The sequence below is a fragment of the Candida margitis genome, assembly GCF_024628925.1.
Source record: "Candida margitis strain CBS 14175 chromosome Unknown scaffold66, whole genome shotgun sequence".
Lineage (NCBI taxonomy): Eukaryota > Fungi > Ascomycota > Pichiomycetes > Serinales > Debaryomycetaceae > Lodderomyces > Lodderomyces margitis.
The window spans coordinates 18,504-40,635 of NW_026261869.1; the positions used below are offsets into that span (position 1 = coordinate 18,504).

Here is a 22,132-nt window from a genome sequence, read left to right on the forward strand (position 1 = left end):
ATTATTCAATACTTTTTCCAATGGATTTTATTGGCTTAAATTGAAAAGGTAGCGCGGCAGAGACTTTACTCTTATGATGCAGCACATGTCTCTCTCTATATGTAACCAAACGGGCTATTTAATACCAAACCCAGAGCTTTCATTCACTGCTTTGTGCAATTTATCAATCATTTTTGTTTTGCTGCTGTAGTTGTAGATAGCCAATTCGTTGAAGCACGTGTGTGCTATTGGAAGTCTCTCGCTATCGAGTCCATGTCCAAGAAGACTCACTTTAAAAGGTAAGTTTTGTATTCCTGTTGCCGGAACCCTATCTGACCCGGTGACAAAAACGAGTAATCTTTTGCGTTGCGAGTTGCTCAGCGTGGCAAGATATTCCCAAAACCACTTGATTACATTGGAATTTACAGCATCGCTATTTGACGGCCATCCAATATACTTTGTTATCGATTGTAGAACATCGATATCAATCTTGTGATCATCACTTCCACATAGCAAAAGCTGAATCTCTTCCTCCAGAAATAATGATAGTGCATTACCTGCAATGACGGTATTAAAGCCTTCGGTGAATGAGTCCAATTGTTCCCGAATTCCCTCCCGTGTAAAAAATCTCATGTACCTAGTGACGTACTCATCTACATTATTTTTGACTACAGTTATCTTGCCGCCATTTGCCACCAATGCTTTAGTGTGGGGTTGTCCGAAAATATCCTTCACAGTAACCTCGAACGTCAACTCCAAGTCTTTCAACTGCTCTTCAGTCATGGATCTCAATTGATTTAGGCTTCTATAGGATTCCGGGTACAACTGCTTGTAATCTTCTTTATCGAGCGATTTACCCAACAATATTTTGTACAATGCAACTGGAAATTGTAAATCCAAGATTGTAGAGTTATATATGGCGAGACCAAGCACTGCACCAAACAAAAAGTACATCTCGGGATCTTCAAGCGGAATGATGTTGAACCACAACAAATTCGAATCTTCAACGTTGTGAAACAACCCTGCTTGCGGGTGAAAAATTTCTTTGGCTAGCAAGATGAACCACTCTTTGCGAAGACCACCGGCATCCACGCCTGGTTCGTTGATGAACTGGACTTTAAGACTCTTTTTCAAATTAGTCAAGTTCTGCTTGATCGCTTTCATGGAATCCTGTACAATATGGTCCCGCCTCACTTTGATCCTGAGGTACACATCTATTACAATTCTTTTATCCAAAGAGTTAATAAATGCTTCCTCTGCTTTACGTTCCATTTGCCTTCGAGCCTCGTACTCCAAAACCGATATTTTGCTTCCCAATGAGATGAGAAATGGGTACTGACATATATAAAGCAAAGCATCATCAAATAGACTGTTATTAATACTTTTCCCATGAATGAATCCGATAATTGATTTTAGTTCAGGCTCTTTGCAAACGTGCATCGTTTGCAATTTCTTTTTACTTTGCCACGAATCAAAGTCCAACTTTATATTGACAAAATCAACAAGGGAGTTGTAAAATAGGGACACCGGTACCTTTTTATCATCCCTCATCTTGTTCGCTCGTAGGAATAGAGAGAGCACCCTCAGAGCCGACATTATTCGCCAATCGTTACCATATTGTTGTACTCTAATCTTTGCCTCTTTCTTAGTTTTCCCTTTAGTCGTAGGTCCCCTTGTAGGCGTTCCGTTGCTGAGTTGTGAAAGTGGCACTTGAAGTGGGCCAGGCAAACTCAGCGAGGTGGGTGTACTTTCAATGTGGTTCTTTAGATTCACATGCTGGAAATACTCCAATTGGTCCGACTCTGGGATATCTGGAGACGGAGTAAACACAAGCTTTATATGTGGGTTATTTGCCAAATAAAAGTACTTCTTCAATTGAAACGTGATATATAGATTGATGATTTCCACTTTATGGACAAACGAGTCAAGATGTAAATGGGATATCCAAGAAATCCAATAGCTAACTACTTTGGTATCATCGACGCAGGAGAGGACTCCCAAGCATCGTTTCAATATGTCATAACACAATGTCTTGATCTCAAGTTCGTTGGTCATTGCCCGTGCATTCACATCGTGAGGAACCAAAGCATTGGACAAAATGGGGATCTCAAGTAGAATAAAAAGCCATCTGTAGTGCATCACACGGCTAGATGGAGACAGTATTCTCTTTAGTTGATCACTAGCTCCTTTCAAAGCCGAATGTAAAGGTCTTTTTGTGGGCAACTTAGTTAATAGGTTGAACGTGTCCCTGATTTCGGCAAAGTTTATGTTTGCAGTATGGCGGTGTGGCCGATAGTCCAGCTGCTTAACTTTGAACGAGTTGCTGAGAACCTCATATGATTTGAAGCCATTATACAAGTATGAGGACACTGACTGGAATATTTCACGTACAGGCTTCCCTTTGCCTTCCTCGGACGAGGCATACGAGAAGCACTCTTGAACCATGCATTCAATATCCAGAAGGGAAATAAAATCAGTCGCTTTTGACGGGGAAGATGCTTGTCCGTGTTGTTGGGGGTGCACAAAATTTGTCGTGTGACAGACGGAACATTTGTATTTTGTAGCACTATTGGGGAATGCTAAAATCGTGTTGCAACAGAAGCACTTGTTGATAATCTGAGAGTGGTTAGATGACAGGCTGCTCAGACAAGTCTGACATGCAGCACTGTTTTTTGATCCTTTTTTCAGTTTCTTGTCGGTAGATGGGCGATCCTTACCGTCTGTTTGGTTAGATGGGACACTTGATCTTGACGTAGGATTTGCAGATGTTGAATCTATAGCTAACGTAAATAGCCCCTTCAAGCTCCACGCGGCCTTGCTCGTACTGGTCAGACCTTTCTCACCCGTGCTGTACGCCATTAAATTGAGGCGGAGCGTTTCTCTCAAGAATGTATGGTTGCTTTTGCGTTCTAAGCTGAGTAAATTTAGTATTGAGAAATATGGTAAAAGATTAGCCCTTGAGTCAAATTCAATTCAAAATAAAATGCTTGCAATGGCAATTGGCAGGGTTGTTAAATAAGGAATGCATTTGTTAAAGGGGGTTTGTTTGATATGTAGGCTGTACCGAAACAGCTTTGTGATTTATCTGTCCATCTATTATCTCACCAAAGGAAAAATAACAAAACAATAAGCAATCAATAGAGGAACAAACGGAAATCATCGGTGCCATTGTGGGGACAGTCGGAACAATTTTTGAAAAATATACAACTACGAGGCCCAATCACTGGTTCCACTCAAATAAAATTACACACATATTTCAAGATCATAAATAATGTTTATATTGACCGAGACGTCAAATTCCTTGCGAGCGATATCGTCATCTCTAGTTGTCAACGTGAAAGGCAAAAAGGTACTATTGCTCGCACAAGGAAAAAGCATTGCTGTTTACCTTTTCAAAGGAAAAGCATTGGAGCTTGTAACAACGTGGAGCGTAGAGCACAAGATACTATCGTGGGCAAAGTTTAGCCACAAATCCTTTGTGTATGTGATATTACTTGATTCCGCGTACAAAGTGAAGCTTCTAGATCTCAGCCAGTTTAACCCGCATGGAAACGATATAAACGCCCCAATAAGAACCGCTGTCAAGCTTTCTACCCAGGGTCAACGCGAGTCTCCCAACCTCGACGCCCCAATAATTATTCCTTTGAAGGAGATTGACCCAGAGTACATAATATTTCATATATTCTACTCAAATATTCAAGTGTTTTCTGTCAAGGAGTTACTCTTGAATTTTAATAAGGCGGTAACTCCCACCACCTACAGCACTGGACAGATCGATATCAAGCAAATGGTGCATTTGCCGAGAACCGTCTATGATAAACTGACCCGTGAAGGTACAAAGAGGACACTCGACATCTGGTCGCTAGCCGTGCTCTACAAGGATATAACTTCATCCTACTACGTTCGATATTTAGATTTTTGTTCAAACACCTCCAGCCTAGTCGTGGCTAGACAGCTAGATCTGTTTGCAGAAGAACCGTCGTTAATACTACCTTGTGTCCAAAACCCAGGTGGCTTGATTGTGCTTACTGGCTCCAGCATGTTTTACTTTCCGCCTGAGCAATATAGGCATATATCAATAGAAAGACAGATGAAGAATGTACTCATTTCAACTAAAACAGATGATGTCCACCTAATCATGACTTTGAATAAACCAGGAAGGGGGAAACACAAGACGATCTACAAGTGTTTTGAACTAATTGATTCGCAAAGAACACTTTTGACAACGGCGGAGGGTAAATGTTTCATGCTTTTTATTGACCTCCTGGTTTCTACAAGTAGCAGCCTCATAGTCAACCAAATAAACTTTTTGGACCTTGATTACATCACTACACCTATTTTCAATGGGCTACATCATGTTGATGGGAATCAATTCTTTCAAGCGTCGAAAACGTCGAAATCTGTCCTTTTTGAAATTTTACCTACAAGGCCCAATATCAATATACTAAATTCGATCGAAGGAAACCCGCCAGTAATTGATTTAAAAGAAACATGCAATAGCCTGGAACTATTTGCTTGCCAAGGTGGATGGGACGGTAGCCAGTTGAGAAGATACACACTTCCAAGTTGTAAGTACCAGGTCATGGGGATTTCAAGAGTATCCGAAAGCCCGTTGAAATTCATTGGTGAGTCAGAGGATAGATACATATTTGGAACTTCTACAGGCGAGAGTACTAACATCAACGGGAGGGTCTTAAGAAAAGATTTTACTGCGGTTACCAGTGTGGACCATCTTGACGAGGATGTTTTGCTGCTATTAGAGACTGAAACAACCAATATCGCTTTGACTCGAAGTAAATTACTTGCGAATGGCAATGTGATAATTGAACGTAGTATAAAGCTTGGTACGATCCTGCCCAATGAGGGGATAGTTTCAATGGCAACCACTGATAATCATCTTCATGTTTATTATTTTTTGAGAAGTCCAAACGGATTTCGGTTTTGCTACATATGCGACATGTTTTTCGGAAATGACGATGAGATTTCAAGCATGGATGTGTGTAACGATAAAGGCACGTACTGGATACTTTGTTCATTTTTCTCAGGAAAATACAAGATATGGAGGTCGAATGGCGAGCGTCCGAAATTGGTGTTTGAAGGATCATCAGAGCAAGCAGTCTTCTCATCTTGTATTTACACAGAGAGGTCATTCAATCAAGAAGAAGCGATATCGGTATACATTTTTTTCCTGTTTATCAACGGTTTTGTCAATCAGGTCCAACTTAGGATGTCAAATGAGACGTTAATACCAACTAAAAGCACTTGCGAGAAATTGTCTAATATTCCGTATCTATGGAGGAGAAGCAGAAGCAATATCTTGGGTTTCAATTCAGAAGGATTAGTGATACCTAAAAAAGTTCACGCATTGGATCAGTTTGGATATACCAAAATTGAGAGACCGCATGTGGTTGATGTTCGATTTGATAGTTACAGAGAGGATGATAGCCTGCTGGGTCGGGAGAAGCGTTGTTTCGGCAACGTAATTGTTGCACTTGATAATGGAGAAGTTGAAAAATGGGCAATAGAGTTTGGAGAACTAGCTCGATTACAAGAGTTTAGCTCATTATACTCAGAAAAGCTATTCATCAAATGCTTACCACTAGGAACTACAAATTATGCAATTGTTGTGGCATATGACACAACGAGTTCTCCTAATGAGATAAAAACGGAATTATTACTTGTTGATTCCATAAATCTCGAGATCTGTGATGTTTTCAAATTCCACGATGATACAGAGATAGTAGACTTGTGCGAACTTACTGAACATCAGCTAAAGTCTATAAAATTGGACACGTTTACAGGCTTCATATGTTTATCATCATCTTCTGATAAATCACCTGTTGCTATATTCAAAGTTTTAAATTCCCAAATAAAGCTCATTGAAAGGATTCATATATCTGGTATGAAGAGCGCTAGCGATTTGAAATTCACGAGCATTGCAAGCAGTCAAGGATCCCCTTTGGCGAATTACGTAGTAACGGGAAGTCTCAATTTTCTTTGCAACCTCTGCTACTTGAAGGGGTTTCAACTCGCAGCAATACCGCACGCTTTTATGCCTGCATCTTCACTCGGGGTGGCTCTGACAATCGGCGAACACACAGTTATCATAGCCGATGCCATCGCAGGAATCAATTCGTATGGGAGTGATTCGTTCGAATTGAGGGATCTGGGTCTATTAAATTCTGCGGGTAAATATTTGACAACCATATCCCAGAAAGCACCTCCAAGCAGAAAGAACTTGCGTGTTGCGGGCTACACATCCGGTGATATTTGTATATTCGATGGATCTGCTTCAAAATTTGACCCACTAATGGTGAAGTTTCTGATTGAAGGTGATCAAATTAATTCCATAATAGGCTCGGAATGGGAAATCAAAGAAGTCGCTAGACTAGCTAGGATTGGCACTCTAAGCGGAGGCATTTATACTTTGAATATTATTCTTGATACGGCTTGGGAAGAGATACTCCAAAACTGCGAACAAGAATTAACCACTTACGCACGGAAGAACAATCTTTCAACAATTAGCGTTAAGGAGTTAGACCATGATAACTTCGGTCTTCTGAGAGCAGCTAGTGTAATTGATGGCAGAACTCTTCCTTCATTTTTTGGTGACAGTAAAGCAGCAATAGATGATAAATTTCAATCCTTGAATGCGAATCGATCTAAGCTACAGGAGATATATTCTCAATGCTGTCTCTAGATATAGCATACTTTAATAAGAATACAGGGCATAGTGATTTGAAGCTCAAACGGAATAAAAACCTCTGATGAAAATTCTTTGTAGCGCTCTCTGAAACAGAAGGAGAAAAAAATAGAAGCAAAACAAAAACTGAAAACGCCATACAGCATCATAAAACACACGAATGGGCCATCAAATATGAATCGAGATTTTAAAGAAATAGAAATGTTGGAATTTCCGGCAGACGAAAATGATGAGATCGAAACCACCATATCATCTGAAACCGAGGGAATTGTCTCAGACTCAACCACACAAAATGACAAGGCTTTCAACCCCAGGGAACCTCTCTCAGATGCATCAACCGGCTCCTCGCTTTCGCAATACTTTTCCGACAGAACTGAGTACATGTCTTTATCTGAGTGGCTAGATTCAGAAGTTGCTCTCCATTTCCGTTTTGATCAAGACAGATATAAGGCCAGCTTAGAGAATCAAACACCCTTGGACAAAGAGTATGTCAGGTATATTGAGAACAGCTTTAAAATAGTCCAGAGTTTGGTAACAGATTTAATTTTGGCAGAAGAAGAAGAGAGTTCTTCTCAGCCAATTGGTGTGATAACTAGCCAAAATGAGAGATCGGGGCAATCGCAGTCTCGTATGATTGACGATGCATTCGACTCTATTGTGAATTCCTTGAAATCCTCCTTTGCCGAAGGATCGGAGATCACGAAAGGTGAAAAATTGGTAGGGAAATTTAACTACTTGTTGGTAACCCTAGAGTGCTTAAGAGCCACTTGTTTTACTGGTGATGTTAGGAGAATCCCCGAACTCATTGTGAAATGGGTCAACAAGTTTGATCCACAACCGTCGGCTCAGTTAATAGACGAAGTAATGACTGTCAGTCCTCAATGCTATGCCCATCCATTGTTTTGGAACACATTAATTTCCAAAGCCGTTTGCAGAGGCTTATTCAAACAACTTTGCAACATACTCGAACATTCTCAATATAAAGAACTCGAGAACAGTGAGAACGATTTATATTTGGTTATATCTAATTTAAAGGAGTTACTTTCGAGCTATACATACATGGCACTCAAGGGCCAGTTCCTCCAATGGAAACTATTAGCCTGCAAGTTTAGAGATGACTTAGTTCTGGTCAGGATTTCAACTAGCGAGGATTCAAAAAAGAACTTTTATAAAATAATGCTAAGTCAGATACACGACATTTCTTGCATAATGACTGGGTTTGCGCGTACCATAGCTAACTATTGTGACAATTGGTATGAATTGTATTTGGCATACTCGTTGTACCAAATTCGGGACGACGACAGCGTGTACCTGGAGTATTTGCAACAGTCACTAAAGGAGAAACCGCCAGCATCTAATTTTGTCGATGGTAATTACGAGGATATTGACGAATTGACAGAGTCTTGTCTTTTGAACATTTTGGAAGGTAGGTTTTTGAAAGCTCTTGAGAATATCGATGAATTGGACACTGCCACTGCAGCATATATCTCTTTGCTTTTGGAACTTAAGGGGTATTTGAATCCATATTACTCTACTGACATCCACAGAAGCAACAACTTGATGGAAATGTTTAATAAGAAGAAGATTTCGGAGTATTTCTTGGTCCGCAATGCCTATGATTGTTTAAATGTTCATGCACTTGTACCAGTTGGGGTTGGTCTTTTATCAGACAGGATACTTAATCCATCACCTGAGACTAGGGAGAGACATAGACGGACAATTTCCCAATTTCTCCCTAAATACAAAGTACTCTCAGATAACGATCAAGAGTGGGCCTTGACGGTATGCGCCGACTTACACTTGATTTCCACGGCAAGAGATTTACATTACCAAGCGGGTCTTAGAGCATTTCAGCAGCAGTTTTTGTACGACGCTTTAGACAATTTCGTTCAATGTTATGATCCTGACAAAACTTCTGGCTCATTTCACAAAGAAGGATTACAACAAATCCAATACATAGTGTGGGACGTGATTTTTACTGATTGCCTTGTATGCAACACGCCAATACAAGATGAGTTAATCAATGGTATAGTCGATCAAAAGGTTGACTTAGACATCCACCCAATAATTCAGCAATGCATTTCCCCTTATGCAGTTTTAAAAGAGTTTTATGATTCATTGAAAGCAGGAAAGTCTGATTCGTCGTTGTTGATCTCAAGAATCTTTCATCTTTTGAAATTCAAGTTTTTGCCAGAAAAATTCAAACCCTTGCTATTGTGCCAGTTTCTTCCTTTCTTAGAAGATGATGCAAATCTACATCTACATCAGTCCGACCTATTCACAATCATTGAGTTGATCGAAGATTATGAAAACGACAGCAGCGAGCTCGATAGAAAAGAAGGGGAAAGTCTCTACGCTGCTTCTGTAATTCTGAAAGACGATGAGGAGTTGGAAGCTTATGATTGGAGGAGGACATTGAGTATTCCCACCAAATTTGAAGGTATGATCAAGCTAATGAGACGTCAGTTGACAATTCAAATAGGGCAAAAGTTTATAGAGTAGATTAGAGTTTAGTGATACTTTATAAATTGCATTTTGAAGTACATTTCGAACAACGACTTATGAGTTTACCTATCTCTCTCGATAAATTGGATTTCTCTTGAAGTGACATCATCACTCAGCGTCTCTGCCACTGCCTCTATCACTCAACATGTAACATCTTGTGAAGCTCTTGAGTTCAACAACAAAGCAACAATCAAACCATACAAACCCAAAACTTCTGCGAAAATCAAAATCAAAATCATACCGACGAATAATCTTGGTTGTTGAGCGGTACCTCTAACACCTGCATCTCCAACGATACCAATGGCAAATCCTGCTGCCAAACCTGACAACCCCACTGACAATCCAGCACCTAGTTGAATGAAACCAGTATATAAAGCTTGCTTCTGGGCTAAAGAGTCACTGACTAAAACGGACACAACCAACCCATAAATAGCAATAATACCAGCCATAACAACTGGGACAACATTCTTGACCAACAAATCCGGTCTGGTCACACAGGTGGCACAAATACCGACACCTGACTTAGCTGTTCCGTAAGATGCACCAAAACAGGTGAAAATGATAGCGGACGCACAGCCAATGGAGCCAAAAAATGGCGCATAAACAGGACTAAAACAATTGTTAGTTGAATGTTTGGGGGAAGATAAGTAGAATTTGAGAGAAAACGACAGGACTGGATTTTTATTTTGGATGATTGTCATTGGATTCGAGACTTCCTTGTCAGTAATTCTCAATCGAAAACGTTGTGTTGTTGAAAAACTGCAACAGCGATACGAACTATCCATTGCAATATATCATCACATCCATTCCCCGCTTGCCCTAAAGATAATTGAAATTGGCGTACCATAAATCTGACATGATGTAGTTAAAGTAAGTTTGAAAGATTGAACTTTGTATGAATGTCGACTCTGTTGTTATCAACGATTGGATTTCAAATTGGGCTCGGTTTTTTTTTTTTGCTGCCACCATTGGAGTGGGCGATTTTAGTGCATTATACACTACCCGTAATACTGACGCTACCAGTTACTTTCCCTTGGAAGAAAAAAAGAAAAAAGAAAAAAGAAAAAAAGGAAACGGTTCAAGTCATCTCGTGAATATTGAATTTTCTTCCTCCAATCAACTTACTGGCGAGCTTATATATACACATTTTAGTATTTGCAAGGAGCCCTCATTATAATAAAAAGATATAAATAACACGAAAATGTCAGCCCCAAACCCAAAAGCCTTTCCATTAGCGGATTCCGCTTTAACTCAGCAAATTTTGGACGTTGTTCAACAATCTCAAAACCTTAGACAATTGAAGAAAGGTGCCAATGAAGCCACCAAGACTTTGAATAGAGGTATTTCCGAATTTATCATTATGGCTGCTGATACCGAGCCAATTGAAATCTTGTTGCACTTGCCATTGCTTTGCGAAGATAAGAATGTTCCATACGTTTTCGTCCCAAGTAAGGCAGCTTTGGGAAGAGCCTGTGGTGTTTCCAGACCAGTCATTGCCGCATCTGTAACTACCAATGATGCTTCTTCTATCAAAAACCAAATCTACGGAATCAAGGATAAGATTGAGACCTTGTTGATTTAAATACAACTGGTTGCCGAGTATATAGTTATTACGCACATGTTTAGGTGTTAGAGTAGCATTTAAAGTAACATTGTTCTTTTATATCATGATTCGTTGAGACATAATGTATTATGTCTCGTATGTAAGAGGTAACTTACTTTTCTTTTTCTCTTTGTACCGCGATGCAGAGATGACTTTTTTGCAAAAAAAGATTGATTCGAGGCAACAGATTAGTTCACATCAGCATTGTGTGATGCCATCGACTACGCCCAGTCTCACATCTTCGGAGACTATCACAAAGTTCTTGAGGTCCAAAGAGACAGACGTTCAGGATATTTTAAAGATTGCGAATGATGTCCTAGATCAAAAATTGGATGTGTATTTTCCAAACAGTAGAGGGTTTGTCTTGAATTTGCTCGTCGACCGCCTAAACGACAAGTCGACTTTGTCAGAATTTGGAAAATGGAAATATAACAAGGATGTATGGGGCTTGCTAGAGAGAGCTTTAACGATGAAAACCCAGAGTCTATTTGACGAAACCATTTTGCATAATTTGAAAATCGTTGATCTTACAATTATTATAATGGAACGCAATGATCCACAAGGATGGAATTGTTTACCATATATTCGTCAAATTTTGTCCATATTCATGCAAAAGCTGTTTATTGAGATTGACGAGTCTACCGGAATTCGATTGCTCAAGTCCTTATTAAATTATATTCAAAATAATACCCTGGGAGGCTTTGCAATTTCTTTGGACACAATGGTTATAAATTTGTATTGGAATTCGAGCTCTCATGGTGTGTTTGATTTCCCAAAGAGATCCTATGAACGATTTTTTGAAGAGTTGTTTAACCCATTGATAAAATACTTGTCTATAACGAGGGAAGATCCCGGTAGACATTTGTATGAGGAGGTTTTCAGAAAGAATGTATTCAATGCTGATAACTTGCCTTACTTGGTTCATAACCTTGAGAAGCTCCTCAAAAGAGAGAACATCGATGCTGGCTCTTTAAAGTACTTTTTTCAAGAGGCTGTCGAGAAGCTTGCCTCAAAGAATATGGGTGTTTGTGCTCAGCTATTTACTGTCATCGTTAATAAATCGCCCGAATTAAGCGAGGTGTTTTTAGCACTTTTGGTCAATTCTCAACATAATATGCCACAAGAGTTCATCTCGTCGGTTTACACGAAAGAAGTTGCAAGCAAAAAGTTCATTGAGTTGAATTGGGACATGGTAAAGTATGTTTTTGAGTTGGACAGCGAATTGGCAGCGATGAAATCAAAATTTATTTTTGAAAAGTACAACTCTGCGTTCAATATAAATGAAAAGGTGTTGTCTGTGGGAAAAGTTGTTGTTTCTGCCTACTCAAAAAATAGAGACTTGGTCGAATTCCTCTTAAAAGTTTGGCCCAAAGCTATTGAAAAGGATGAATTATGGGATTCCGCAGAATTTGTTGCACATGTATCTTACTGCATCACTTCCTTGTCTGAAAAGCAAGTAGTTGAGGTCATTGAAGCTTCACTTAATTTACTGTTGGAGGCTTCTTCTACAATTTTAACGTCAATAACAAAGGGTTTAATGATGGCCACACCCAAGTTGGTAAACTCTTTACAGTCAGCTTTTGTCAAGATTCAGAGCCTTATTAATACACAGGGCAACTTTTGGCAAGTTCGATACAATCTTCTAAACTTATATGGTACAACTTTTGACGTTCCTGAAAGTTTGTTGAAAATAGATTACGACCTTTACTATCACTACACTGTGTTTAGGATGTTGGAATTGAATGTGATTAAAGATTATCCTGAAAAACAGCAACACCAATTCATCCTATTTTCACGAGATAACATGGGCATTATACTGCTGATACTTTATCGGTGGTTTGTTATCATCAATGACTATTTCTCCGTCACAAATAAGACTGAGTTGCTAAAGATTGCCCTTGGTACAAACTTTCTTTGTGAGATTGATGATGAATTTTACGAACAGAGGAATTTAATAACCTCCATCATAAGAATATTTATTGCAGATCCACTATCCCATTTCCATCATATAACTACTATTCCTTTGGCGTGCTATTCGCGTGGACCTAAAAGAGACTTGCTAAACATTTTGACCAAGGTTTACTTGGAATCAAAAGAGACGGGCGCTTTAAAGTGCATTAATTACTTGCTCGAATCGGCTTCATACCAATCAAGCATAGAGCGTGACTTTTCTATACTCATTCAAGTTTTGAAACATGCAACCTCTGAGGAGGCTAAGAGGCACGCGGCCAGCATTACCAATAAAGTGTGGAGCAGCAATATCGCTATGATAAAATCAGAGGCCAATCGTGTTTATGTGGAACACGCTTTAGACATACTTTTAAAGCACTTGGTTAAAGATGGGGATACTGAGACTTCACCGGAAATGGAAATGACATTAGCTATTGTATTGCATTCGAGTGTTCTTTCAAATGATGCCATCCAGAAGTATGAAGAATTGGTGCGTGCATTCAAAATTCGATGCATAAAACAATTGCAAGGCAATCGTAGCAGCATGGACAGTTCGAATTTAAATTGGCTTCTACATGGACTTGCAAATATCCCTAAGTCGATGTTGAACTTTGATGATGTATCGCTCATTACACAACTATTACATGAGGCACAATTTAACGACAGCTCCACCAGACAAGCCATATTTAAATTGGTTTGCAAGACAGGAAAGTTAAATTTACGCTTTTCCAAGTATGTTCTAAGTTTATTTTTGGTACTAAATGCAGACCTCTCTACGGAACCGCTTTATGGAGACCTAGTTCAATATTTGCAAGTGCTTGCAGATGAACATGTGGATACTTATAATGCGCTTTGCCGGTATGTGATAACCTCGGCTACTGATACCGAGGATCATTTTGCAGATTCCACTTACATGATCGTTTGCGCAATGTTGACTACAATATCAAAGGAATGTGACCAAACTGTGCTGACTGCGTTGTTTGCTACGTATCTAGAAGCTCCACTGCATAAACTTCTGTTAAAAGTTATTCAGAGCATAATAATCAACGTAAAATGGTTACTAATGCAGAAGCCATGGATGTTTAATCAATATGTTATCGAAATGATGCTTGTTGTGATTGAAGTTGTGCCACTAAATACTGATAACGCAAAAAAAGACGAGCTAGAAGCTGTGTATGTGCAATCATTGCAAGCTTTGTCACAGATGTTGTTACATCACCGGTATAAATTGTCGACCCGGCACCATTTGGTAATCAACTTGACGTCTATTTTCTTGGATCAATTGGCTGAATCGGGCCATTTGAGACGCAGCACAGCTGCTGCTGATGCATTTACAAGAATGTTGAGCACTTTGTGCGAGCCACAAGAACATGTCAGAGACGTTTCTACCCGTACAGTTCAACAAAAAAGCAGGCTAACCACGCAGGCCAGCCTTTATAAAAAACAGCTCCGTACTCACTTGCCGTACTTGATCATCAATTACATCTACTTAAATTTGAGGTTTACTTTTGACAAACAAGTGAATGACATTCTTGTTGGTGGAATTTACACCATTTTTGACACATTATCCCAGAAGGAATTGCAAATCGTCAATTCTGCTTTGGATTACGCTGGGAAAGCGTTGTACAAAAGTTTGTATCGCGATTACCAAGAGTATTGGAAATGGAAAGATCAATAGAAAATGTATGTATGTATTCCTTTATGAGTCCCTACGTAGGATTCGTCCAACAAATTGATGAGCAATTCCAGATATTGACTTCATGGTGTTCCATACTTTTTCCTCGAGTTCTTCTTGTCTATCCTGTGGGCCAGAATTTACTTCTCTTTGATGAATGGAGTGCTCGTAACGTAATATGTCTTTTCTTGTTATGATTCCAATCAATGTCCCCAGTTGCTCAACTAACAAGTAACGCGGCCCGAGTTTGACGAATATGTCAGAAACGTACTTTAAAGATGTCGCTCCATCAACGCTCAATGGTGATAGGTTTATCATCAGACTAAAATCAATCTTTTCCGTAGACCCTCTCTCCTTCGAACTGAAGTTGCATAGGGTTTCCGGATTGACATTTTCATTTTTGCCTAGCACATACTCTAACTCGTATCGAGAAATGTAGCCGTCAATCTTGGGATTGTTACCGGAGCGTATCACCGGGAAGCCTCTATGTGTTGTTCTTTGTAGTGTGTGTTTCAACTGTCCCAAAGTCAAAGCATCATTTGCATCGGCTGAAAATGCAACCACGACACTGGACATTGCAGATGTTACAGGTGTGTGGAAATGGAATTCCTCCTTTGAGTCTATCAAAGGCAATCCGTTAAACTTGATCATCTGATCGGCAATTCCTCCTCCCTTTCCCCACTTGTCATTGATGCCTTTTGTTATCGCGACAACAATCATCGTAGGTAGAATGTAACGGATTGCACCTGTCAATTCAAACATGATAATTACTACTGTTACCGTCAAATCGGTGATGCCACACAAACCTGCAGCTGCACCCAAAAATGCATATGTGCCTGGTATAATACACTTGTCGTCAGACTCACATGCAGAAAAGATGAAAAGGTTAGGGTTCTTTTTGAAAATGTGGTCCACTACGATTCCAAGCGCTCGACCAAATGTGGCTCCAGCTGCCATTGAGGGAACAAAAATCCCGGCAGGCACTTTGCAACCGTATGTAATAATCGTAAGTCCCATTCTTGCAATGGTTGCAAACAACAAAGAGAACAATAGCTTCGTTTTCCCATTTTCTGGGTGGCAAATTGGGTTTTGGAAATTGGCATCACATTCGTGAAACAAAATTTGCATTGACTCAGTCATGTCCGAACGTAGGAAATCATTGAAGTATGAGAAGCTTGCTGTCAACAAAGTCAAAATACAAACCTCGCGAACTGCCCACGGACCCAAAAACCTCTTGCGAAACGACACAACTTTTGTATTTAGCTTTGACACAACAATCCCATAGACACCACCAAAAACTCCTAAAATTATGTAAATGGGTATTTCAAAGTAATGCCAGTTTGTGTCATAACTGACTTCAAACAATACCAACTGGCCGGTACGGAATGGATTCATTGCGGCCAAGGTGGTCACTGCAATAAGAGAGCAAAAGTACGATTTCCACAAGGTTGGCAATTGAAACACTGAAGATATCTCTTCTATTGAAAATAGCACACCTCCCATAGGTGATCCAAATGCAACTGCTACCCCCGCGGCAGCAGTTGCTGTTAAGAACTCTCTTCCTTTTGAAGCTGATTTCTTGTACTTTGGTACTAGGCGCCCAATTGAGTTCCCCACGCAAACCGCATAATGCACGCTAGGCCCTTCCTTTCCCACACTCAAACCCGATCCAATTGCCAACGGCAAGCCCAAACTTTTTATGGCCAAGGTCCACCAGCCCAAAAAACCATCCATAACAAATCCTGAAACAACACATTTAATCTCTGAAATCCCCGAACCAGCAGCAAATGGTGCATAAGACTTTACGATTTTGGCTGCTGTGTATGACATGAGGAGGGAAATGAGTATATATATAATGTAATTAAATCCACTTAGTGAAGTCCACTTTGTCCAATTTTCGCAATGCTCACCATTCTCACCCCAGCAACAGAATGACTCGCTCAAGTAGAAACCACGTTTGCAGTAGCCAACGCGAGCACTGGAAAGGAACGAGGTGATGATGTTCAATGACCCTGCGATCAAGCCAATTACGACTCCCATACATGCTAGAACAAGCCAATTAGAAATTTGGGATAGAAGCTTGTCCTTAAAGTTGTTGCCTTTGTTGGTTATGTGTTTCAACTTCAAGAGACGCTGCTTTTGTTCGTCTAGTTCATCCTCTACCCAATCTATTGATCTGAAATCATTGTATCGTTGCACTTCTCGTATTCCATCTTGGTTTATCCACAATCCTGTCTTAGTGCTTCTCACTGTCGACGGCACGAGGGTGTCATCTATGGACGTATCAAATTCTGAAGTGGACGGCATGTCGTTTGATAGTTTTTCATATCTTTTATTCCTGTTGGTTTTCAACTTTTGCATAAAGCGAGTGTCAAATATTTTTGTCAGCGCGACATTTAGCAGGCAACAGCGGATTCAGACAGTGAAAGCTATATAGTGACAAGCTACAACTACAAAAGAAAAGCACTCGATGCGTATATCTGCAGGAAACTGAGATAAACAGAACTTATTATATTATACAAAAAATCTATAAGGAGTACTCGATCATATTACTTCGAAGGTTTTCTATCAAGTGATCGAAATTTTCCCACTCGCAGTCTTCAAACGAATAGTCGTAGTAACTTAATGTCAAGTTCAAGCCCCCCTCGGCCGTCGAGATTACATTCAACATGAATTCTGATGCATATGGGGCCATATCTTGTGCGAATACCATGTTGGTTATCAGCCAAATCTGGCCCAGTTTAGCGTGGTACTCGGTCGGATGCACAAATCCTAGATTAGAAATCTTCACTGCGTCGGCTTTGGGCTTGTTCAACTGCTTCTTGAAAAAAACCTCATTGGTTTCGTCATTCAAATCGGCAACTTGCTTGAACCCCTTTAACTGATTTAAAGCCCTCTTATTCTTGCACCCTTCAACAATATGATTATTGATGTGACGAACAAGATCCCACGAGAACCCCTTGATAGGGGGAAGGTTCATTCCAAATCCCATATGGGCCAGAGTTCCCAAGATTTTATATCCAGAACGGCTTAACATTGAGACATATTCTTTGGGTGCATTTTTTGCATCCATGTGTCTTCTCAAAGCCATAGCACATTTATATGAAGCATACTTGTCCTTAATGACAGGCTGTAGGGTAAGTGCCATAATGACCTCAATGTAGGATGTGACCGAAACTTTTTCTACTTTGCATTTTCCGAGTATTTTCTTGGTCTCATTTGCTGTGAAGTTGATTAGCTTGAAAGCAATTTCGTGAGTATCAGTTGCGGGAAATCGACCTAGCCACTTTCCCTCTGTGTCTGGAGGTATGACTCTTTCTGAAAACCCTGGATCTCCTCCTGTGTAATCTTTGTCCATAGAGAGGAAAAGGTCAATTGGCGGCGGCAAGGGGTTCTTGATGTATTTTTGGTCACGTTCGAAATTGAAAAGCTCAGAGTCCAAAGGGCTTCCCACAATTTCGAAACCGTACTCGCGCTGTAAAGTGTCCCAATTGGAGGCATTATCGCAATATGCAAGGTTCTCAAGTAGAATTTCGTGTATATATCTGGCGACTAATCCGTCTGCGATGGTATGTTCTAGAACAGCACAAAGTTGGTCATCTCCCACCAAAATCAACTTAAACAACGGGCTCTCACAATACAACTTGAAGGTTATTTGATTCACAAACTTCATAAACTTTTCATTGTCGGTGATATACTCCTTGTTTTTTACCAATTCAAAGACGCTTGAAAAATCAACTTTGCTTAACGGCTGGTAAACGTAGCTATCAATTGAAGTGCTGAATTGTACATTTGTTATCAATATGTGGTAGTCAAGCACCGTTTTCCTCAATGCATAATACACAAGCTTGAGGTTGTTTTTCAAGCCCGGCCGGTAAGTTGCAGTAACTTGAAAGTTACGATAGTTACCACTAGCAGTTCTTGACCTAAAAAAATTCTCCGAAACACTCAACGGTCGTGATAATGATATATTCTGTGAGCTACTCTGAGTCATTCATCTATTCTTTAATAAGGTTGTTTGGGAAAGGAATGTTTTGCTGCATAATATAACAAAACAAAATTTCTTTGAGTCATAATAACGTCGGCATAAAGTAAACTGTAATTGGTAGCGTAGCTGAGTGAAAAACGAGTGGATAAGGGAATATAAAGATAAGATAATAATACTGGAGCAAGCACATTTGAAAAAAATGACAATCATCAAACATTACTCAGCAAGCTCTAAAGTTATTCAGCCGAGCGAAATACCGACGTCATCTTTCTCAATTTTGGGCCAAATTTTTGTGCTCATTTCATTTATCTTATCTGGACCTCCTACTAAACACAAAATCGAAGCAATTGCTGTCACTATTCTCGCCTCCTTGATTTCATGGAGAATAATGTTCTGTTATTATGAAACCACTTGTATCATCAAATATTAGGAAACTAGTATACTGCAAGGTAGAGCAAATCAAATAGCTTTTTCGGGGTCTTAGATTAAGCATACTATTTTTGAGTCACTTTGTTAAGGAAGAGTTCACTGTGCTAGGAATAAAAACTGATCAACAATAATTCCCATCCCGCTCAAAATGCCTTTATTCGGTATGTATCTGAACTCAACCATTACTTTGCAATCAAACTGAATTCGGAGTTGAGATGAAGTGTGGAGCTATAGCAATGTATTAGCGCAGCGCAAATGGCAACATTCAACATGCATGGGAAGTAACAAGATGGCGTTAGTTTAGAAGCAAGGAAAACATTAGAAACTTCCCTAGCAGGCACTGGAATCCCTACAAGCTTGTCTCTTCAATTTTGTTTCTGTCCCAATGGAGGAAAAGAAGGGATGACAATGTATTCAGATATTTAGTATAAATCTCAAACTGAAGCGTTATTAACGTGAGAGGATAAAAGGTTGACTTTTATTAGACAATTTACTAACCTCGTCTAGCGGTACCATTTTCGGTCAAAGTTGCTCTTGCTGTCGGAGGAGTAGCTGGTGCAGGTTTGGCAATAGCCAATAATAGGACAATTATCTTGCAAGCTGCTGAGAACCTTTTCAATCGAGGTGCCGAATATTGCCATCAGAAACTTGAGGGGCATAAAATAAGAAACGATGGTGTTTATGCAGATAATTATGAAGACGGTGCACTTGCAGAAGATAGAGAGGAAGGAAGATCCACTGGTTATGAAAGTTTTACCGAACTCAGCACTCCATACACAACCGATTTCCTGGAGATAGATACGGATATAGAACCTGCTGATGATGAAGAATTGGAACTCGATTGAATGGAGCATATTGGTTTACACATTTCTGGTATAATTTTTATTTCATGTTTCAAATTTTTAACAAATCACTTATCTAGATAAAGCTCTTGGTAGAATCGAGATCATTCTAAGAAATATCAGTTTGCACATTAACTTAGTCCAAATCTCTAACAAAGAACGTACGAACAGAAGGAGCTTACATGTTTGTTTCTAAAAAAGTATCTAATCTTACTACTTTCGATTCGTTATAATTTGATACACCGTTAACTGACCACGGCAAGAACTATAATCAATACTATAATGGTCAATGCCGTAAGCAAAATGCAGGACCACTTTCCTTTCAGCTTTTGATAATTATTTGCTTTGGTTAACTCTCTGTCTGCTTGTTGTGTATTGCCATGTAATTGTAAAATATTGTCCTCTACTGTATTGAGCTGCTCTCCTTGTTGATGAATAAGCTGATCCAAGTCTTTAAATATCGAATTTACCTCCATTATTCCCTCAGTTACTTGTTCAATTTCTCGATTCCGCTCCTCGGTCAATTGCAAATGGTATTGTAGCTCGGTTTGTTCAACCAAATTCTGATCCAACTCAGATTCCAATTGTATTTGTTGTTGTACTTGACGCGGTTCATCATTTTTAGTCTCTTTATGGTCCCCTTGTGAACTCACAATTGGCGTGACTCTTTTCTTTTCCTGATACACCTTTACTAAGCGTTTGAACTTTTTGTCCAACTCATTGAATTCACTTACTAGTCTTTCTTTGATTACAATATGGCGGCTACTGACCTTGACCTTGTCGCTGCTATCAGATTTGTCCCCTGCTGATACATTAATCAATTGAGACAAGTTTGATATTAAATGTTGTATTGCATTGTACAACTCATTTATATGCTCGATCGAAGCATCTATATTGGAACGAAGTTGTAAGCAATCTCGTCTTGAGCCTAACTGTCTCCTCTGTTGGTCAAATTGTGAAATTTGTTGATTAAATGTTTGTAGTTGCTTCGATGTCTTATCGATAATCCTATCCAAATCGCTAGTCTCAGTATAGCTCTCAGCTGTACCCTTCTGTAGCAAAGGCTTCTTTTGAGCTTCGAGGTCGATATTGGCAAAAGACATTATTTTAGGGAAAGAACCAACTTTTGATGTGAAGGGTGAGGGGTCTGGTTGTTTTGTGGAAATTGCAGACTTTCGTAAAACTGAGAATTGAAAGTTTCCTTTTTATTTCGTTTACAGAAGGTTGAAGCACAAAAATAATCACACAATCTGGTTTTAGGAAAGAGAGATACCAGGAACAATCTCGTTTGATCGTAAGGTCCCGATCTACATAACAGATCAGATGGTGTTAGTCGCAAATCTTTGCCAAATGCGAGCTGCTGCTTTATACTTGCCTGTTCTATTAAACATAGCTTTGATGATAAAGCAGAATTTCCAATATAAATACAGATGAAGAATCACCCACTTTGTTAACAGGTGTGTAGAGTTACACATCTTTAAGGCATGAAAAGTTTACAGATTCTTACTATAATCACTTTTGCTGTGATTCATTCTGCTGCTGGCTCGGCAATCACAAGATCATGGAACTCCACCACAATCACCAATGTCCAGCAGGCTGCTGTTAATACTACCGAGCTCGAAACGTTGCTATTTTCATTACAAGACTTTAATGCTCACAATCTTGGACCAAACTTTGCCATGGGTGCAAGATCACGCTCCAGTCATTTTGACCTTTTGGAAAAGAGATCAGATTTTCCATTGTTGGACACAATTTTACTGACTCTCAACAACACTGGTGTTGCTTTGTCTGTGATTGACTTTGTATTATTGCGCCCAGAGCTATTGGATATTGTAATCCAAACTACAATCTGGGTAATAAGATTGAGATTGATAAACTTAACCGATCTACTCATTGTACTACAAAGGTCAAATTTGATATTGGAGGTTTTGACGTTGGGTTTGGAGGATGCCGAAATCTTGCCAGGATTAATAAACATAACAGTTGAGCTTTTAAAACAAAGTGGGCTGGACCTAGGTTTATTGAGTAAGCGGTTGGAAGATGATGCTTTTGAAGGTGTGAGAAGTAGTCAAATCAGCAAAAGAGAAAATGCATTGTTGGATCAATTGTTTATTTCGTTAAGAGAGTCTGGCTTGGCGGCATCAGTGGTTAAGCATTTATTGACAACACCTGAATTGGCAGCACCGAATGCCCACTTTCTTGTGCTGATTTTGCAATCACATGCGCTTAGTTTGGGCGAGTTGCTTACAGCTTTGAAGGAGTCCAACTTGATATGGGATCTCATTAGGCAGTTGTTGGGAGATCCGCTGATTATTATTGATTTTGGAGGTATAATTGTTCAAAGGGTTGCCCAGGGTATAATTCCAAAGAGCTTGATCCCAGATACATGAGGAGGGGTAGTATGTATATTGGTCGGTGTTTAGTAATATATGCCCACAATGCTTTTTCTTTTGCGCAA

General features: G+C 39.6%; 11 protein-coding genes across 11 annotated transcripts; 6 read left to right on the forward strand and 5 right to left on the reverse strand. All coding sequences in view use genetic code 12, as the record gives it.

Annotated features, from left to right (window-relative positions):
- Positions 1–114: 114 nt before the first annotated feature.
- On the reverse strand, positions 115–2,838 carry CANMA_004068 (putative E3 ubiquitin-protein ligase; the record flags this gene model as incomplete). The annotated part of the gene is made up of 1 exon (XM_051816306.1): positions 115–2,838. The coding sequence occupies one exon, from the start codon at positions 2,836–2,838 to the stop codon at positions 115–117; it is 2,724 nt and encodes a 907-aa protein (XP_051670326.1).
- A 412-nt stretch (positions 2,839–3,250) lies between these two features.
- Positions 3,251–6,679, forward strand: CANMA_004069 (uncharacterized protein; the record flags this gene model as incomplete). The annotated part of the gene is made up of 1 exon (XM_051816307.1): positions 3,251–6,679. One exon carries the CDS (start codon positions 3,251–3,253, stop codon positions 6,677–6,679), a length of 3,429 nt encoding a protein of 1,142 aa, XP_051670327.1.
- A 177-nt stretch (positions 6,680–6,856) lies between these two features.
- Positions 6,857–9,184, forward strand: NUP85 (Nup85p; the record flags this gene model as incomplete). The annotated part of the gene is made up of 1 exon (XM_051816308.1): positions 6,857–9,184. The coding sequence occupies one exon, from the start codon at positions 6,857–6,859 to the stop codon at positions 9,182–9,184; it is 2,328 nt and encodes a 775-aa protein (XP_051670328.1).
- A 143-nt stretch (positions 9,185–9,327) lies between these two features.
- Positions 9,328–10,045, reverse strand: CUP5 (H(+)-transporting V0 sector ATPase subunit c; the record flags this gene model as incomplete). The annotated part of the gene is made up of 2 exons (XM_051816309.1): positions 9,328–9,796; positions 10,032–10,045. 2 exons carry the CDS (start codon positions 10,043–10,045, stop codon positions 9,328–9,330), a joined length of 483 nt encoding a protein of 160 aa, XP_051670329.1.
- A 343-nt stretch (positions 10,046–10,388) lies between these two features.
- CANMA_004072 (RNA binding protein) lies at positions 10,389–10,769 on the forward strand (the record flags this gene model as incomplete). The annotated part of the gene is made up of 1 exon (XM_051816310.1): positions 10,389–10,769. One exon carries the CDS (start codon positions 10,389–10,391, stop codon positions 10,767–10,769), a length of 381 nt encoding a protein of 126 aa, XP_051670330.1.
- A 232-nt stretch (positions 10,770–11,001) lies between these two features.
- Positions 11,002–14,418, forward strand: CANMA_004073 (uncharacterized protein; the record flags this gene model as incomplete). The annotated part of the gene is made up of 1 exon (XM_051816311.1): positions 11,002–14,418. One exon carries the CDS (start codon positions 11,002–11,004, stop codon positions 14,416–14,418), a length of 3,417 nt encoding a protein of 1,138 aa, XP_051670331.1.
- Positions 14,419–14,439: 21 nt separating this feature from the next.
- CANMA_004074 (uncharacterized protein) lies at positions 14,440–16,722 on the reverse strand (the record flags this gene model as incomplete). Its single annotated transcript, XM_051816313.1, has 1 exon — positions 14,440–16,722. The coding sequence occupies one exon, from the start codon at positions 16,720–16,722 to the stop codon at positions 14,440–14,442; it is 2,283 nt and encodes a 760-aa protein (XP_051670332.1).
- A 220-nt stretch (positions 16,723–16,942) lies between these two features.
- On the reverse strand, positions 16,943–18,409 carry ATF1 (Atf1p; the record flags this gene model as incomplete). Its single annotated transcript, XM_051816314.1, has 1 exon — positions 16,943–18,409. One exon carries the CDS (start codon positions 18,407–18,409, stop codon positions 16,943–16,945), a length of 1,467 nt encoding a protein of 488 aa, XP_051670333.1.
- A 571-nt stretch (positions 18,410–18,980) lies between these two features.
- CANMA_004076 (uncharacterized protein) lies at positions 18,981–19,677 on the forward strand (the record flags this gene model as incomplete). Its single annotated transcript, XM_051816315.1, has 2 exons — positions 18,981–18,993; positions 19,340–19,677. The coding sequence occupies 2 exons, from the start codon at positions 18,981–18,983 to the stop codon at positions 19,675–19,677; spliced, it is 351 nt and encodes a 116-aa protein (XP_051670334.1).
- A 242-nt stretch (positions 19,678–19,919) lies between these two features.
- VAM3 (SNAP receptor) lies at positions 19,920–20,777 on the reverse strand (the record flags this gene model as incomplete). The annotated part of the gene is made up of 1 exon (XM_051816316.1): positions 19,920–20,777. The coding sequence occupies one exon, from the start codon at positions 20,775–20,777 to the stop codon at positions 19,920–19,922; it is 858 nt and encodes a 285-aa protein (XP_051670335.1).
- Positions 20,778–21,158: 381 nt separating this feature from the next.
- CANMA_004078 (uncharacterized protein) lies at positions 21,159–22,064 on the forward strand (the record flags this gene model as incomplete). The annotated part of the gene is made up of 1 exon (XM_051816317.1): positions 21,159–22,064. One exon carries the CDS (start codon positions 21,159–21,161, stop codon positions 22,062–22,064), a length of 906 nt encoding a protein of 301 aa, XP_051670336.1.
- Between the last annotated feature and the right edge of the window lie 68 nt (positions 22,065–22,132).